Source organism: Malania oleifera, chromosome 13 (assembly GCF_029873635.1).
Source record: "Malania oleifera isolate guangnan ecotype guangnan chromosome 13, ASM2987363v1, whole genome shotgun sequence".
Lineage (NCBI taxonomy): Eukaryota > Viridiplantae > Streptophyta > Magnoliopsida > Santalales > Ximeniaceae > Malania > Malania oleifera.
The window spans coordinates 11195290-11214274 of NC_080429.1; the positions used below are offsets into that span (position 1 = coordinate 11195290).

The 18985-nt window shown below is 35.3% G+C and overlaps 1 protein-coding gene across 1 annotated transcript; it reads left to right on the forward strand.

Annotated features, from left to right (window-relative positions):
* The first annotated feature begins 3639 nt into the window (after positions 1–3639).
* Positions 3640–4714, forward strand: LOC131145687 (uncharacterized). The gene is made up of 3 exons (XM_058094886.1): positions 3640–3721; positions 4016–4342; positions 4560–4714. Exons 1-3 carry the CDS (start codon positions 3640–3642, stop codon positions 4712–4714), a joined length of 564 nt encoding a protein of 187 aa, XP_057950869.1.
* Positions 4715–18985: the final 14271 nt, after the last annotated feature.

Below are 18985 nucleotides of genomic sequence, written 5' to 3' on the forward strand. Positions count from 1 at the left end.
GAGTCGTCACTAATATTTTTTCGAAAAAACTTTCGTGCGAAAATTTTTTACCACGCTGTTTTTAGTGACGAAAGTATTAGTGACGGTTTTAAAATCATCCCTAATAGTGTCGTATTAGTGACGGCTGCTAAAATCGTCACTAATGCTTAGACCATTAGTGACGGTTCTTAAAAACAGTCACTAATACCAACTTTTAGTGACGAAATTGAATTCGTCACTAATACTTTCATCACTAAAAACCAGCCTTTTTATAATGACATAGCAACAGTACTGTGCAAGTGCTAGCCTAGACCAAGCCAATCAGGTACTGATATCATATAACATATATTAAAACTGTGATACATGGATATTTCATATCATTAATTATCAAATCAATCATATCATTTTGCATATATACGTATATCATGAAAATCGTCAGCCCGTACACTAGTATTTCACATTTTACTATAGCTCGGCCCGTACGCTGGCAAATCGTATCCATAGCACAGCCCGTACACTGGCAAATCATTTCCATAGCTCAGTTCGTACGGCGACAAATTATACACATAGCACAGCCCGTACACTAGCAAATCATTTCCATAGCTCGGCTCATACACCGGCAAATCATACACATAGCTCGGCTCGTACACTAGCTAACATATATAAAAATCTCACATCGTATGCCAGTTTTTCAGTATAAAAATCTATATCATAATCACATTCCCAAATAACAGTATTTCATAACTATTTCTACTCATGTCACACTAACAGGTTTTTCATATATTTAACATAGCATCATTTTCAGCAGTATTTTCCAAATCTAAATCATATATAAATATATTTATTTCCCTGAAATCAATTGCTATAATATTATACATACTTTCCATAAAAATACTAACTTAGTTTATCCCCTTACCTGATTCTTGAAAAGCCCCTAAATCAAACACTCCTACACCTGCAGGGTTCCCCGTTCAACACCCTGAAAACAACATTCCCCAGAACTAAAGTTCAGTATTTTTACACATACTATGCTTTCTACAACTGTCAAAAAGCCAAATATTGAGTAGAAAACCTTATCCTAGATTTAGGATGGTTTCCAACTCAGCCCCACTGACAATCCGCTCTGCTAGACTTGCAAAGAACTTTCCCATGAGCGTCGTGGTGGCTTCAGATCGTCGAACAGGCAGAAAATCGGCCTGAGATCTTAAAGAGAAGGGTAGGGAATCGAAGGGTAAGAGAGAGAGAGAAGTTCTGCGCAGGAAAATGACTGAAAAATCACATTTAACCCTACTTATACTGCGGGATTCGTCAACGAGCCATGTCACCTCGTCGACGAGTCCTGTAGAAAGTTCGTTGACGAACTTCAACCTTTGTCGATGAATTTTAGGCTTCCAAAAATCCTCTCTCGATATCTTCTCATCGACGAGATAGGACTTCATTGACGAGATCCTGAAGAACCCTCATCGACGAAGCCTTTGTGTTCGTCGACGAGGCCTAAAAAATTCCTTGGTATTGATATATATTGTTTCAAAGATATTGTTGTAGCACACTCTCACACTTTGATTACGCATTAACTATATCTTGAGAGTAGGTTCACATATCTTCATTGAGCTTATAAATCAATCATTTGGAAGTGCATTAGTTATTGCTTGTGCATATTGGTACATAATCTTCTTTTATTAGAAGCAACTTTATTTGCACGCAAAAATTGAGCTGATTGATTGTATTCCAGGCGTGGACCTGAAGAGGGTATACTCTGCGTTGTTAAGGAGTGGATTGTAAAGGTTGGGGTCAACCCTGTGAATTTAACCTGGTTGTAAATGGTGTCGCTCCACCCGTTAAGTGAGCAATAGTAGTAATCATCGAGCTTACGAGCTGAGGCAGGGACGTAGGCAGTATTGGCCGAACCCCGATAACATATCGTGTATCTACTGTTAATTTCGAGCACTTAATATTTCTACACATGTATGTTATATTTGATATGTTGTGAATGTTGCGCATGATTTAATTTCTACATATTAGTTTTCTTTGCTCAATTGGTATATGCTTAGAAAGACCCTAGGTCGTGGATTACTGATATCTGGTTTAACCTAGGTAAAAGTTTTAAAATTCCAATTCACCCCCCTCTTGAGAATACACCAATTCCAACACACTAGAACTCGTATCAGTGTGATTTTGACACTTATATCTGCCACAGCTTAGTATGCAAAGATTAGTTTAACTAAGAAACACTAATGGGTTGTTATCATCAAAATAAGACAATTAGGATCATGTAGACACTCAAGCTAATAGTACTCCTAAACTCAATTTTTCAATTCTATATTTTTCTTGAGATTTCAAAAATCTTAAAGACCTCCAATGAGATTTAAAAATTTTCACAAATTTCTTCTAAGATTTACTAAAAAGACATTGAAGTTTCCTTTATTTGGCAAAAAGATAACTTTTTTTAGGGCTATAGGAGTCTCAAAAATAAAATGTCAGACGAGTATGTGAGATTTTTGAAATCTTAGAGGAGGTCTGTAGGAATATGAGAACCTTAGGGTAGATATATATATATATATATATATATATATATATATATATATATATATGTGTGTGTGTGTGTGTGTGTGTGTGTGTGTGTGTGTGTGTGTGTGTGTGTGTGTCTTTTTGTCAAATTTCAGTAGAAGTCATTGTCTTTTACCCTAACATGTATTAGATTAGCTAAGCATAGAGCATAAATAAAGGTTATTGACAACTCCATTGAACCATAAATAGACTCCTTTTTCAATTCTCATTCCCATCAAGGTGTTAGGTCCTGAGATTCCTCATTTTGAGAGGTTTGGCCTTCTTTTCTTAGCATATAGCCCACCAATTTGATAAACATTTTATTTTACTTTTTCATTGTCACTTGAGCATGCAATTAATTAATGGTTTATATTATCTTAAACTTTATTATGTACCCTTGAAAATGTGTAGCTTAGGATTTCAATTAACTTGCAAACATAAATAGACTTTTGTGCGCCTATCAATGTGTCAAGTCCCCAAACTCCACATTGCAACAACACCCACATTAGACATTTTTTTTTCATAGCATATATAGCCACTAATTAGCTAGACACATATTTTGGTTTGGAACCCTTTTTTTTTTTTCACTTGAGCATGCAAATAACTAATAATTCATTTGGTGCAACATATGTAGCTCACAAAATTTAATAAGTGACATAGTTATATCAATTAATTATAATGTAAAATAACTTTCTTAAAAGAAAAATAGCCGTCTGGGACACAACTTCCTATCTTTTTTTATTTTTTAAATATTTTTTTAATTGAAATGTCATATTACAATTAAATTTAATTAGTTAAGCAAGTTATCTTTTATCATTTGTACCTCATCGAAGTATATTTGTCATCATAATTGCGGATTTAGCCCCTTCTCCAATGTCATTATTATTATTTTATTTTATTTTATCTTTTTAATATTATTTTATTTTAAAAAATCACATATCACCGATCAATGAGCATCACTCGAGATATAGGCATACAAAACTTTAGATTAATTTAAAATTTTACTATTTAATGACAACATTCAAGCACATATAAATAGGCACGAGTCCTCCACCATCCTTCACACACAACTCTTATTTGATACATATCTACCTGAGTTCTAATATAGCCACCATGACTTCTCATTTCAGCTTGAAGGCGAAGACCTTCTCCATTTTTGCTCTCGCACTTGCTCTATTCGTGCAAGGCACTCTCGGTAATAATATTATTTGATTATATGCATTCATATTATGAGGTTATTTTTACATATAGACACACACAAACACACACATTGAACTTGATCATCCAATTTACTTATATTAATTTACATGTTTTGCAATATTTGGATTTTTTATCATTTAGAAAAGATAAAAATTAGTTAATTTATTTTTATATATCTAAAGACAGTAAAATTTTCAAATTATCTATGTATCAATGCTTTGAAATCATTATTATTAAATAATAATTTGTGAAGTGTTAATGGTGATTGCAATTAATGAAGGCAATGCAGGGGAAGTAGCGTGTGAGAATCTGGGGCAGGAGAAGTGCGCGTTCGCGGTGTCGGCGACGGGGCAGCGGTGCGTGCTGGAGAGGAAGGTGAAGCGCGCCGGCGAGGAGAAGTTCGTGTGCCGCACGTCGGACATTGAAGCCGACGAGGTCAAGGATTTGGTGGAGACGGACGAATGCATCACCGCGTGCGGCGTCGAAAGGAAGTCCCTCGGCATCTCCTCCGACAACCTCCTTGATTCTCGTTTCACCAAGAAGCTTTGCTCCTCCGACTGCTACCACTCCTGCCCCAACATCGTTGATCTCTACTTCAATCTTGCTGCCAGCGAAGGTACCCAAACCAAAAAAAATTCGGCCAGGAAGCTTGGATCTTTCAACTATTAAATTATACGACTTCTCTCAAACATAGGATTACTTTTCTTCTTAAGCGTAGTTTTATTTTCTTTCTAAATTTCAATTTTTTAATCTTCAATCCATCTCCATTACAACTTGTGCGGAGATATTGAAGATTAGTGGTAACTTATTATTGTTGTTGTGCATTTTAACAGGCGTATTTCTTCCTAAACTATGTGAGGCACAAGGTGCTGGCGCCCGTCGACAGATGGTGGAGATTCGAAGTTCTGGTTTTCTAAATGCTGCAGCACCTGAGGGAGTAGAGCTTGCTGCAAACGATGCCATTGCCCCAACACTTCCACCTCTCTAGCTTGATCCATCCTATATATGCTCGAGGGTAGACGAATTTCATCAACACAAGTGGCTTCCTTATTAGTATCTGTTTGCGTGAATGCATGTGCGTCCATCATGCAAGTGCAGTGTGTGTTTGTGTGTGTCTTAAGTTGTCTTCTATGAGCTAGGTGCATGTACTAAGGAGTCATTAGTTGGATTAGTGCATGTTTCGGCGCTAATGTTATCTATTACGCATGCATATGATGTACTTTGAACATCATCTATCGATGGTGCTCATAATATTATTCAGAGTTGAGATGGTGGTGTGCATTTGTGCACGCTTCTAAATTCTAATTTCTAATGCCTTCGCCTAATCGATATTGCTTGTTTCAAAAGAATTAAACTAGATGTGTGCACACACACATGACTTCAAAATTCAGGAAAATGCAAGGAGGATTATATAAATGTAGCGGAGTTTTGCAATTACGGGCCCTTTTTCAAGGAATAATAGTTACTAGTTTAAACATTTTTAAGCTTAAAGTTGTGTAAGAAGGACATTTAATGGTATAGATTGGACATTTAATTCGTGACATTTTCAACTTTGAAGTTTTTCAAAAATGTGATACTCATAATATTTCATTTCCATATTTTTATTTGAGAACTAGAATTTGACATAATGAAAATATTCACTTTCTTATAAATAGAAAGTATTCCACGAATAAGCATCTCATTCCAAAGGAATGATTCTAAGTCATCCCGTGAAATATTTTCTTTGTGCTATTGAACAAAATTTATTTCTCCCAAGAGATTATTACCAAAGACTTATATTACCACCTTATGTATTCATCTAACTTGTGTCACATAAATTACTTTTTTTTTATTTAAGACAAAGTAGTTAATTTATATATATATAGAAAGAGGAGCCAAAGCCAGAGTTCAAATTTATAAGACAATTTTTTCACCTTTTTTTTTTTTTTTTTCATTTTAACCAACATGTTTCTTGCCAAACATTGTGGCTTACAAAAGATTAAGAATTAAAAAAAAAAAAAAAATGCCGTTTGTATATATATTATTTAGATCCATTATCTATACATCGATATGTTTTATAAACATTGTTATCTTTACATACAAAACAGTTAGAAACAACTAAATTTCAAACATTCCTTCTTTCTTCTTTGTTTGTTAAGCACCTTGTCCCACTTTAACAAGGAACTGTTGAATGTTTGTACATATAGCATTCCAATGTTCTAAAGGTAGGAGCAATGGGGACCCACTCCTATTACTGAGCAATTTTGGGCCTCCCCTGTAGTCAATGACCACCTTCCAAACCCTTATAGCCCACATCCTCTTTATTGAACCACTCATCTTTCTAAGCATCTTAAGGTCGTAATAGACCTCACAATTATAGAATTGTTCAATATTTAAAAGTTAGTAATCAAATAAAGTACGCAAAACTATGAGATATGATTGATCAAACTTCAAAGTAATTATAGATATCAGGTATAATTCATAAAACGAGTGTGTAAAAAATAGTAATATCATCCACTATATAACTGAATTTTCAAACCCAATTATTGTGCAAATGAACACGCAGCAGAAACAAACGATCATACAACACAACAAACAACAGCGAAATATACAGAATACACAATCATGCAGATTATATGAAAGTAATAAAACAATGGCATGAAAAATTATATGGTTCGGCAATGCCTATATCCACGGGAGCAAAAGGGTTGTGATTTTTCACTATCTTCTATCAAAAGACATGGATTACAACATACAACATGTACATATAACCCTCCCGGAAATTCCCCCCCCCCCCCCCGCCGGGAAAAACCCAACCTATAAAACTTCTCAATTCAAAATTTGAAAACCAGCGTTAACTAATCGAGCAAAACTATCGACGCTTTCAAACATACCATCAACAGTTTGAAGCCGAGACCAAACAGTCGATGTAACACAGCATAACAGTTGACTGTTTCTTTTGAACTTGACAAAACCATCGGCTATTTGGTCTTGCAAACTAGCATCTCTATTTTCCATCATGTTTTCTCTTTGTTCATGTTTTTCACTCAACATATGATCCACATAACAATTTCGACCTTGGCGAATATATATATCCCTTAGGTGAAAACCAAAACATAACCCGCTGCTCCACTTGAGACAATAGGTTGAGACTGCCTCCCGTCTAGCAAATGAAGACATTAAGCAAATCCAAACAATGCTTAAACTTATCCATGATAACAGGCTTCGTCAATACTTCTGCTGCATTCTCAGAAGTGTGAACTTTCTCAAGCACAAGTTCACCTAAAGAAACCATCTCTCGGATCCTATGGAACCTCACATCTATATGTTTGGTTCCTATATGAGACAATTAGTTCTTCACCAAATAGATGACACTCTGACTGTCACAATATAGCTAAACTCCACCTTACTGTACACCCAGCTCCTTGACTAAACCTTTAAGCCACAACGCTTCCTTAGTAGGTTCGACGACTGTCATATACTCCAACACAGTTTTTGATAATACAACTAGAGATTGTACCATGGACCTCCAACAAATAGGCCCTCCCACAAGGGTGAATACATACCCTGTTGTAGACCTCCTGCATCCAGATCCCCTGCATAATTTGCATCCACATGTCCCACAACTAACGAATCACTCTCATGCCTGCTAAACATGATGCCATAGTGAGAAGTACCCCGCAAGTATTTAAAAATCCACTTGACGACATCCCAATGTTGTCTACCCGAATTTGAAAGAAGCTTACTTACCACGCTGACAACTTGTGTCAGGTCTTGCCTTGTACATACCATAACATATATTAAACACTCCACTGCACTAGTATAGGGGACCTTTAACATATCACGAATGCAATCATCCATCCTTGGGCACTAAGAAGTAAATAATTTAAAATGATTCGCTAATGGTGTACTTACTAGTTTTGCATTATCTATGCTAAACCTCTCCAACATCTCCATATAGCTGCCCTGAGATAACCACAATCTCCTTGCAATTTTGTCCCTATGAATCTCCATACTAAGAATCTTCTTAGTTTCACCCTAATATTTTAGGTCAAACTCTTTAGCCAATAGAGTCTTCAACTGATTTACCTCAGTCATATCTTTCGCAGCAATCGGCATGTCATCAACATAAAGCACCAAAAAAATAAGAGAACCATCCTCAAGACTCTTCACATACACACAACAATCATATTCACACCTCCTGTAGCCTATCCAAATCATGTAGGAGTCAAAACTTTTGTACCACTGCCTCGGAGACTGCTTCAGTTCGTAAAGTGACTTCTTCAGTTTACAAAACCAAATGCTCATGTATGGGTTGACTAAACCCTTCTAGCTATGTCATGTAATGTAGCTACTCCAAATCACCATGGAGAAATGTTGTCTTTACATCCATTTGCTCCAAATATATATCTTAATATGCCACTAATCCGAACACTACCCTGATGGAAGTGTGTCCGACCACAGGAGAAAATATTTCATCATAATCAACTCCTTTAGTTTACGAGTATCCCTTTGCTACTAATCGAGCCTTGAACTTCTCCCCTTCTTTTTCTGATACCACTTCTTTCTTTTTATACACCCACTTGCAACTTATCGCTCTCTTCCCTTCTAGAAGCTCCACCAAATCCCACGTCTGGTTCTTATATATGCAATGACTCCATTTCCCCCACCATGACACTCATCTATCTACTTTTCTCCTGATTGTACATCGCCTATTGAAAAGTAGCTAGATCCTAGCAACTGATAATGAGAACATAAGATACCAGATCATCAAATTCATACTTTGGCAATGGCCTGATAGTGTGTCTGGGTCTGTGTATAGTGATACTGTAATCCTACTAGTTTCCCAACCTAGAACTCCCTGCATTCTAAACACTGTCATCAATGCTTTGAGTCTCTAACTGTGACGCCCCGATTTTCGCATAAATTTTTTTTTTCATAATAAATAAATAATTACACGTCATCCACAAATCGGCCACGTCAACAATCTTACTTTCATTCATACGACCCGACCCGCATTGGGTACGGGTAAAAAGTTATTTTATTATACACCCTAATAGCGGAAGACAGTATATATATATATCAGTCAGAATACAATACACAGAGTATCAACGTACATAAATACACAATATTATCTCATATCCAAAAATAATACAACCCTAGGGAATCACACCTCCCTAGTCCAAACTCACCCTAGATATCAGGGTCCCAGCTCCCTATGATCACGGAGCTCTACCACCTGGCCTATCTCTGTCCTTTGAAAAATTTAGATAATTTGGGTGAGACACATATCAGTAAGAATGAATAAATTATTTACAGTGTGTGGTCATATGAGTTCAATTATAATACACCTTACTTTTCAAATCATCGTTTCATCTAAGAAAATACACTAATATACACATTCTCATAATCATATAGATATACAACACAAGCTTTTATAAGTTTTAAAATCATTTCTCAAATTCAATAATTTTCAACACATATTTACCGCGAAGTTCCTGAGAATAGGGAAGATTACCCGCCCATATAAGTAGCTTCCCTATGCCCTAACACGTTATGCAACCACGTATGGCCACATCTGATACCTATCAGGGCACTCACCTTACTCAGTAAGCCCTCAGGCGGAGAGTTTCACTTCGCCTCAATTATTTATTTTATAAAACACACACTCTTTCATTTCTCACAATCATTTCTCATTTTAGCTCATTACATATCTATGTATACATAAGTTCATATTTATGTACTTTACATAATACATTAGATCACATAATTCCCATTTTCAACATATTCATAATTTCCTTACTGAGCATACCTCCCCAACGGCATCAGTAGGAATCTCTCACACACACACACACACAGTCTCCATACTGAGCATACCTCCCCAACGGCATCAGTAGGGACTTCACATACACACATAATCTCCATACTGAGCATACCTCCCCAACGGCATCAGTAGGAACTTCACGACACAATTTCCATATTGAGCATACCTCCCCAACGACATCAGTAGGAAAAAAATATCACCCACCTGCAATTATTGTGCGCTATTGGCATATCATCAATCATATTTCATTATATCTCAATTCAGTTCATTATAAATATTCTCATCATTTTCTGTGCACTTTCATTATCTCATAATAATATATAACATATTTCACGTATTTCCACATTTCTCAAAATACTCATGTCAGTAATTTGTAGAAACTCATTTTTCATGCAAATATTTTCTACTCACGTATAAATATCACATCAAACATTCTCATTCACTATTTTCTCAGAAAATACACATCATTATATTTCACATTTTTCAACATACCTCGTATGCCACACAGTTTTCATCTATTATTCATAAAATATTAATTTCACATTCCAAAATAACACAATTTACAATTACTCAAATGCCACACAATTCATTTGATATTTATATCATAATAATTTTCAGACAAAATATCATATGCTCATTTTCACATATTAATTAAAATAGTAATTCTAAAAACACTGCTATAATTTATTCCCCTTACCTGACTTACTGAGAGTTTCGCTAGAATCCTAAAATCTCACGCCCTTGGCGCCCAAAATTTAACTCCTGCAATTTACATTTTCCCCAAATTAATTAATATATTTCTCCCAAAATAATACTCATCTAACCTTCCCTATGCTCCATATACTTCAAATTAATATTTAAACTATTATTTAACACCCCTACTTAATTTTCTGAATTTTTCCTATGGGTCCCAAAATTACACCTGCAGCGCTCACCCGAACCCTAAATTTTAAAAATCCTACTTCAGCCCCAGATGTTCAATATTTTAGCATTTCTAAATTAATACTAATTGATTAAAAATAAGTCCCTTAATAACCCCTGCACCCCAAATTTGGGGTTTTGGCCCAACACCCCCACGAGAATTCCGTCCCGCTGGACTTGTAAAGAATCATCCCTAGATTCTTGTGGTAGTGTCCGTTCATCAATTGGGCTTATATTTTACAAGAAATTAAAGAAAATTGGGAAAATGGCTTATCACAAGGAATACGCTTATGCCACTCTGGTAAAAATGATGGCAGCGACGAATGGAGTGGTATCTTCGGATTTTCGATCGGCCGAAAATTCGTCACGAAATCAAGGAGAGAGGAAGAGAGAGCGTGAGGAGAGAGAAAAAACTTGCAGAGCTGCAAGTTAAAAGAAAAGAAGAAGAAGAAGAAGAAGAAGAAGAAGAAGAAGATTGGAAGGGGGGAGCGTGAATTACAATTTAAGAAGTCACCTGAAGCTTCAGAAGCTTCAGGTGATTTAACATATATATATATATTAATATAATAATAATAATAATAATATATTTAATTAATATTAATAATATATTTTATTAATAAAAATAAAAAAAATTAATTATTATTTTTTTTCTTTTTTTTAATCCGACTAATTAATTAATATATATATATATATATATATATATATATATATATATATATTTGGAATCATTCCACTAATCTTTTATATCTCTTTTTTGGGTTTATACACTAACTCCACCTACACCAAATGCCCATCTCTGCTCTAGTTTTTGGCACCTATTCCTCTTCTTCTTCCTCCTGAGTATGCTACAACATGGCTTTTGTAGAAATCTGAACTTGAAAAATAAAAGAAAATAAATAAAGTAGGGAGAAATAAAGGAAAATAAAAGAAAAGAAAAAAAAGAGAAGGGCGGTTTGGAAACCGTCGACGGATTTCTGGAGCCCAAGAAAATCATCGACGGTTTTGTCCTATGCTGCTCACCTATAAATAGATGTGAGCTCATTATTTTTTTTAGAAAATCCAAGTTCTCTCTCTTTTGCTCTGCTAGGGTTTTGGATTTTCTTCACAAAAAGCTCTTTCGAGTTCTCTCTTGCTCCCAGTTGTCTCTCCCTCCTCAAGGCTAGTTGGTACTCGTATTTCTACCGGTTGGAAAAGCTAGGGTTTCGCTGTTTCTGAACCATTTAGGCGTAATTTCTAGAAAAAAAAAAAAGTAATGGGATTAAGTTAAGTAGGGTTTTTATTAAATTTGAACCGATTAAACTGTTTTATATATATGATTTCAAAGGTTATTTTGAAAACCAACCATTCAAAATAAACTTTACTAACATAGGATATGTGATACGGTATTTTGAATAAAATAAACGGTGGAAAGCTTAGTTTTATCGCACGAACTTCATATACTATGTTTCTTGGTTGTTTAAATGACTACGTTAAAATACAAAAATTGTGTGACAGGTGAATAATCGGTATGGTTTATTGTATAACCGAATTTGTATATGGTTGTGAAAAACTAGGACTATTTCTGAAAAATATTGGAACTGATGATGTAAAATACTGGATTTTAATTTGACGGCTACAGGCTAGGTTTTACTTGACAGCCGAGGGCCGGGTTTTATGTGACAACCAAGGGTCGGGTTGTGTTTGACAGCTAAGAAATTTGATGAAATTTTATTATTATTATCTTTATATATATATATATATATATATTTGTGTGTGTGTGTGTGTGTGTGTGTGTGTGTGTGTGTGTGTGTGTGCGTCACAATGATTAAACGAATGATAAAGAAGTATTTCAAATCTCACGTATATTAGTTCTGAAGGGGTTTATCTAATAAAACCCTCTCTTTTGGAGGTCTTATTAGATATTCCTAAACCGTACCTTATTTTATATTTTGTTTTAAAATTTTAAAATTTATTTATTTTTAAGGAGTTAATTAAAGGTCATTAGATTCAGTTTAGGGATAATTCCTTATTAATTAAGTATCATTTGTAGAACAGGTGTGTAAGGGGTGCTAGTACCTTCCCCTTGCATAACTAAATTCTCGATCTCAACTTTGGTAAATGCAGACCTAAACTGTTGGTTCCTTGGCCTATGATTAATTTAGAGAACTGTTGTTTGTGATGTGGCTCTTATATTTTGGATTTTATATACAAAGAAGAAAGAAAAATATAAAGGGGCGGCATAGCAGGGACTCGTCAACGAGTAGATCCCAAGAGCAACAAAAACTCAGAGATCCTGAGATATCGAGAGCAGAAAATGGGTTCGACGATGAATGCCCTATTCTCATCGATGAGTGTCCTTCTCTAGATCGTCGATGAATCCCTTTATCTCGTCAACTAGTCTTTCTGAGCTGTGAGTAGTTTTTTGATTTTTGAATTTGAACGTTGGGGTAGTTAGGTAATTGGAGGGAAACCTCTGAGAGATTGTTATATATGTCATTCTAGGCGTGTCTTGACTGAGAGAGTGATCATTTTAGAAGTGTATTGTGTATTTTAAGATTTCCTTAGTGAAATTCTTGTGTCATTGCTTCCGTGGATGTAGGCTTTATCAAACCACGTAAATCTTGTTGTTCTTGTTGTTTATCATTTTTTGGTTGTTTTCTATTTTCTTGTTGCATTTTTATTCCGCTGTGCATTCTATTTATCCTATCCATAATAAAAAAATTGGTACCAGAGCGATTGTTGTTATGGTATTGGGATTGTCTTCTACAAGATTTGACATTGTCAAATTTGATGGAACCAGGAACTTTGGTTTATGGCAGAGGAGAGTGAAGGATATTCTTGTGCAACAAGGAATGAGAAAGGCATTACTTGGTGTTCAACCAGATGGAATGAGTAAGGCAACATGGGGAGAATTGCAAGCAAAGGCTGCTTTTACAATACGCTTGTGTTTGGCCGACAAAGTACTCTATCGGGTGATGGAGAAGGATTCTTTAGCGGCTATATGGCGAAAGTTAGAGAGCCGGTACATGTCCAAATCTCTTAATAATAAACTTTTTCTTAAGCAACGTTTGTATTGGCTTAAGATGGTTGAGGGATCAAATTTAGATCAACATATTAATACCTTCAACCAAATTATTAGTGATTTGATGAGAGTTGATGTTAAGTTTGATGAGGATGACAAAACTTTGATGTTGTTAAACTTTTTTCCCTTGACTCATACCTATGAAAATCTTGTGACCACTCTTACGTGGGGAAAAGAAACTCTTGATCTTGAAGAGGTAACAAGTGCTTTGCTAAATTTTCATCAAAGGTTGAAAATATGTGATGAAGAAGAAGGACTTATGGTAAAAGGTAATAACGAGTGAGGCAAAGGAAAATCCAAACATGGATCAAGTCAGAAATCCCAAAATCAATCCAAGAAGAAGAAAGAAATCTGGTGTTATAAATGCCGTAAAAAGGGGCATGTGAAATCGAAGTGTCCAAATTGGGAAAAGGGAAATTTTGAAAAACATGAGGGTACTTCAAAATCTGTGAATGTTGTTCAAGAAGGAGGTTCAATGTGTAGTGATGGTGATGTTCTATAAGTTTCAATGGGGTCGGATAATCTAACAAACTCTTGGATACTTGACTCAGCATATTCTTATCACAAGACTCCGAACAAGGAGTGGTTCAGCACTTATAGGTTAGTGAATTCTAGATCAGTTCTTATGGGTAATGATGCTTCTTGCAAGATCATTGGCGTAGGAAATGTAAAGATAAAAATGTTTGATGGTGGTGTGAGAACTTTGTGTAATGTAAAACATATACCAGAGTTGAGGAAGAGTTTGATATCACTCAGTACTTTGGATTGTAATGACTTTAATTACAAGTCCAAAGGTGGAGTTTTGACGGTATGGAAAGGAAATCTAGCTGTAATGCAAGGGCAAAAACTTAATGGGAATATCTATACATTGCAGGGAACTACCATTGTAGGTGGAGTTGTAGCTATAAATGTTGAATCAGATGAGACTGTCTTCTGGCATATGCGCCTTGGGCATATGTGGGAATACGGCGTGAAGGAACTACACAACAAAAGGAAACTTTTTAAGGGCTTGAAATCATGTCAACTGGAATTTTGTAGGATTTGTGTTCTTGGAAAACAAAGCAGGGCAAAGTTCAGATAAGCTATACACAAGACAAAGGGTATTCTTGAATATGTGCATTCAGATGTTTGGGGTCCAGTTAGAGTTACTTCAAAGGGCGAACATGTGTATTATGTGAGTTTTATTGATGATTACTCACGGAAGGTCTGGGTTTACTTCATGCGTCACAAATCATATACGTTTGCCAGGTTTAAGATTTGGATGGTTGAAGTGGAAAACCTAACAGGGAAGAGAATCAAATACTTAAGGTTAGATAATAGGACCAAGTACGTTGATTCTCAGTTTATGGAGTTTTGGGTGGAGCAGGGCATCAAAAGGCACTTTACAATATGTCGAATACCTCAGCAAAATGGTGCGGCAGAACGAATGAACCAAACTCTTTCTAAAAGGGCTCGATGTCTCAGATTAAATGCAGAGCTACCGAAGAACTTCTGAGCTAAGGCCGTGTGTATAGCTTGTTTTCTGATAAACCGATCACCAAGGGTATCACTAAAGGGTAGAGTGGTAAAAAAGGTTTGGACGGGAAATGAAATAGACTACTCTGGATTGAAGGTATTCGGGTGTTCAGCCTATGTTCACGTATCTAGTGAGGAGAGGTCTAAGCTTGACCCAAAGTCTCGTCATTGCATCTTTTTGGGATATCCATAAGGTGTACAGGGGTACAAGTTATGGAATCCAGTGACAAACAAGGTGGTGATTAGTAGGGATGTAGTCTTTGATGAGAAAGTTATAGTGAAACGTACTCAAGAGTGTGATGAACAGAAACAGGAGCCAGAAAGCTAGGGTAGTGACGAACATGTTTTGTAGGTGGAGTTGGAAGCTCAGGGCAATGACAATGATCATGGTCCTATGGTTGTAGGGAGTTCTAGCTTGGGAAACCAGTAAGTCGATGATATTCCTATACGGAGATCCAGACGCACTATCAGACCTCCACCAAGGTATGGATTTGAAGAGATTAATCTTATGCTTTCCTTACTAGTTGCAACGATCCAATTACATTTCAAGAGGCAGTGCACGGCCAGAAGAAAGATAGGCAGATGGGTGCGATGATTAAGAAGATGGAATCACTATATAAAAACCAAACTTGGGATTTGGTGGAGCTTCCATATGGGAAGGGACCGATAGGTTGCAAATGGGTATATAGGAAGAAAGAGATAATTTCAAAATAGGAAGGAAAGAAATTCAAGGCACGGTTAGTGGCAAAAGGATACTCATAGAAGAAGGGGATAGATTATAATGAGATCTTTTCTCTAGTGGTCCAACACACTTCTATCAGAATTGTGTTAGGGTTGGTAGCTCATTATGATTTTCATTTGGAACAAATGGATGTGAAGATGGTGTTTCTTCATGGTGACTTGGAGGAACAAATCTACATGGTATAGCAAAAGGGATTTATTGAACCAAGAAAAGAAAATTTAGTTTGTAGGTTAAAGAAATCTCTTTATGGGCTCAAATAGTCTCCAAGGCAATGGTATAAACAGTTTGATTCTTACATGATCAAGATAGGCTACAAAAGGTGTGAGTATGACTACAGCGTATATGTGAACAAGCTTAAGGATGGTTCTCTTATTTTCTTGTTATTGTACATTGATGACATGTTGATAGCTGAAAAAGATTTAACTGAGGTGAATCGGTTAAAGGACCTATTGTATAAGAAAATTGACGTGAAGGATCTTTGCTCGACCAAGAAAATACTTGGGATGGAGATTCGCCGTGACAGAACTGCAAGGAGATTATGGCTATCTTAGGGCAGTTATGTGCATAAGGTGTTGGAGAGGTTTAGCATGACTGATGCAAGACCGGTGAGTACACGTCTAGAGAATCATTTTAAGTTGTCTACTATATATTACCCAAGTATGGATGAGGAAATCTGAGACATGTCAAAAGTCCCCTATGCTAGTGTTGTGGGGAGTTTAATATATGCCATGGTGTGTACAAGGCCAGATTTGGCTCATTCTGTGAGCATGGTAAGTTAGTTTCTCTCTTATCCAAGAAGGCAACATTAGGAAGCCATCAAATAAATACTCAGATACTTACGGGGTACATAAGGATATGGCATCATGTTCGGCAAGCAACAGGGTTGTCCTCTAGTTATGGGGTTGGTAGATGCTCAATATGCTAGAGATATAGATGACATAATGTCTATAATGGGATATGTATTTACCCTTATAGGAGGACCAGTATGTTGGAAATCCATGGTACAGTCTCTGGTAGCGTTATCCACGACTGAGGCGGAATATATGGCAATTACTGAAACTGCAAAGGAAGCCTTATGGCTTACTGATTTAGTTAGAGAGTTGGGGTTATAGGAAGATGGAGTGGTGCTGCATTGTGATAGTTAGAGTGTTATTTACTTGGCGAAGAATCAGGTATACTATGCTAGAACCAAGAACATTTATGTGAGGTTCCACAAGGTTTGAAAATTGATTGCCTCAGGTGAGTTTGTGTTGGAGAAAGTTCACATGTCTGAAAATGCAGTAGATATTATAAAAAAATTAATTTCTTCTGAGAAGTTCAAGCATTACTTAGACTTACTCCATGTCTCAAATTGATATAAGGGAGACAAACCCAACCGAGCATTTCAAGTTCAAGGTGGAACAGTTGGACATGTTTTTCAGGATTCTACTAAAGGGCGTATAATCGCCAAGGTAGATATTGTTGTTTATGGTGTGGCTCTTATACTTTGGATTTCATATACAAAGAAGGAAGAAAAACATAAAAGGGCAACACAACAGGGACTCGTCGACGAGTAGATCCTGAAAGCAACAAAAACTCAGAGATCCTAAGACATCGAGAGCAGAAAATGGGCTCATCGACAAATGCCCTGTTCTTGTCGACGAGTGACATTCTCTGGATCATCGACAAATCCCCTGTTCTTGTCAATGAGTCTTTCTGGGCTGCGAGCAGTTTTTTGAATTTTAAATTTGAGCGTTGGGGTGGTTGGGTAATTGGAGGGAAACCTCCGAAAGATTGTTATATATATCATTCTGAGCGTGTATTGACAGAGAAAGTGATCATTTGAGAACTGTATTGTATATTTTGAGATTTCCTTAGTAAAATTCTTGTATCATTACTTTCGTGAATGTAGATTTTACCGAACTACGTAAATCTTATTGTTGTTCTTGTTGTTTATCATTTTCTAGTTGTGTTTCATTTGTTAATTGTTGCATTTTTATTCTGTTGTGCATTCTATTTATCCTATCCATATTACAATAAGAACAATGCAACAAACAATAATTAGGTGAGCTAGCCGCACTTAAGTAAATAACAAGTTAGTGGCGTTTCCATCGAACTTTAATATTATTATTGCTTACCATTTCAGATCTTTCTCTGAGACGTGACAAGTACATGTCAGAAGTAATATTGTCCACAATTTATAACAATTTCTCATGCATGTCTTTCCTAACTCTTCTGTTAATAATCTTCACTCTTCTTATTTTTTGGAAAAATTAAAAAGGTAATGATAATGTAACATAGCATGCTTAAAAGAAGAACAGACGTCTAGGATACACCTTCCTATGTTATTTTATTATTAATTACCAACTATTATCAACTAACTCAAGTATGCTTTAATTTAAAATATTCTTTTGGAGACATTTATATGAAATAATTAATTTATTTGTAGCTTGCTAGGAATTAATGTATTATTTCTCATTAAATAAAGTATTATTATAGTGGAAAGATACAATTGGTAGCTTTTTTGCAACTCCAATTTTTGCCTTATTTAATCTTGTAAATGGTTTTAAAATAAGGCTGATAACTAATAGATGCATTAATGCAACATAACAAAGATTGGAACATTTTATTTAGTTTTTTTCTTTTACGGTGCATTTGGAATTTGAAAAATAAAGAATATATATATATATATATATATGTATATATAAAAGAATTCACAGCAAAATAAATGAGAACGTATAAAAATATATGATAAATCAAAGAATAAAATTTTGGTTTTACACATCATTAAATTTTATTTTTGATTAACTTTTAATTTTGATACAATTTTCATTCTTGGTACATAGTATTTATTAGAAAAAAATATATAATTAAAATTAATTTTACCTTATTTTAACCATTTTTTCCCTTTTATGCTACACTTGGAATTTGAAAAAAAAAATATAAAAATATAAAAATATAAAATAATTCACTTTTGTCATGTTTGGTTAGCAAAATAAATAAGAAAGTATAAAAATATATGATAAATCAAAGAACAAAATTTTGGTTTACACATCATTAAATTTTATTTTTGATTTATTTTAAAATTTTGATAAAATTTTCATTCTTGGTATGTAGTGTTTGATAAGAGAAAAAATATAATAAATTATTTTCTTTTTCTTTACTTGTGTCAAATTAAAATCCTCAATTCAATTCAAACCTTACTCTATGTTTGGAAAGGTATTGGTTTTAGAGTTGT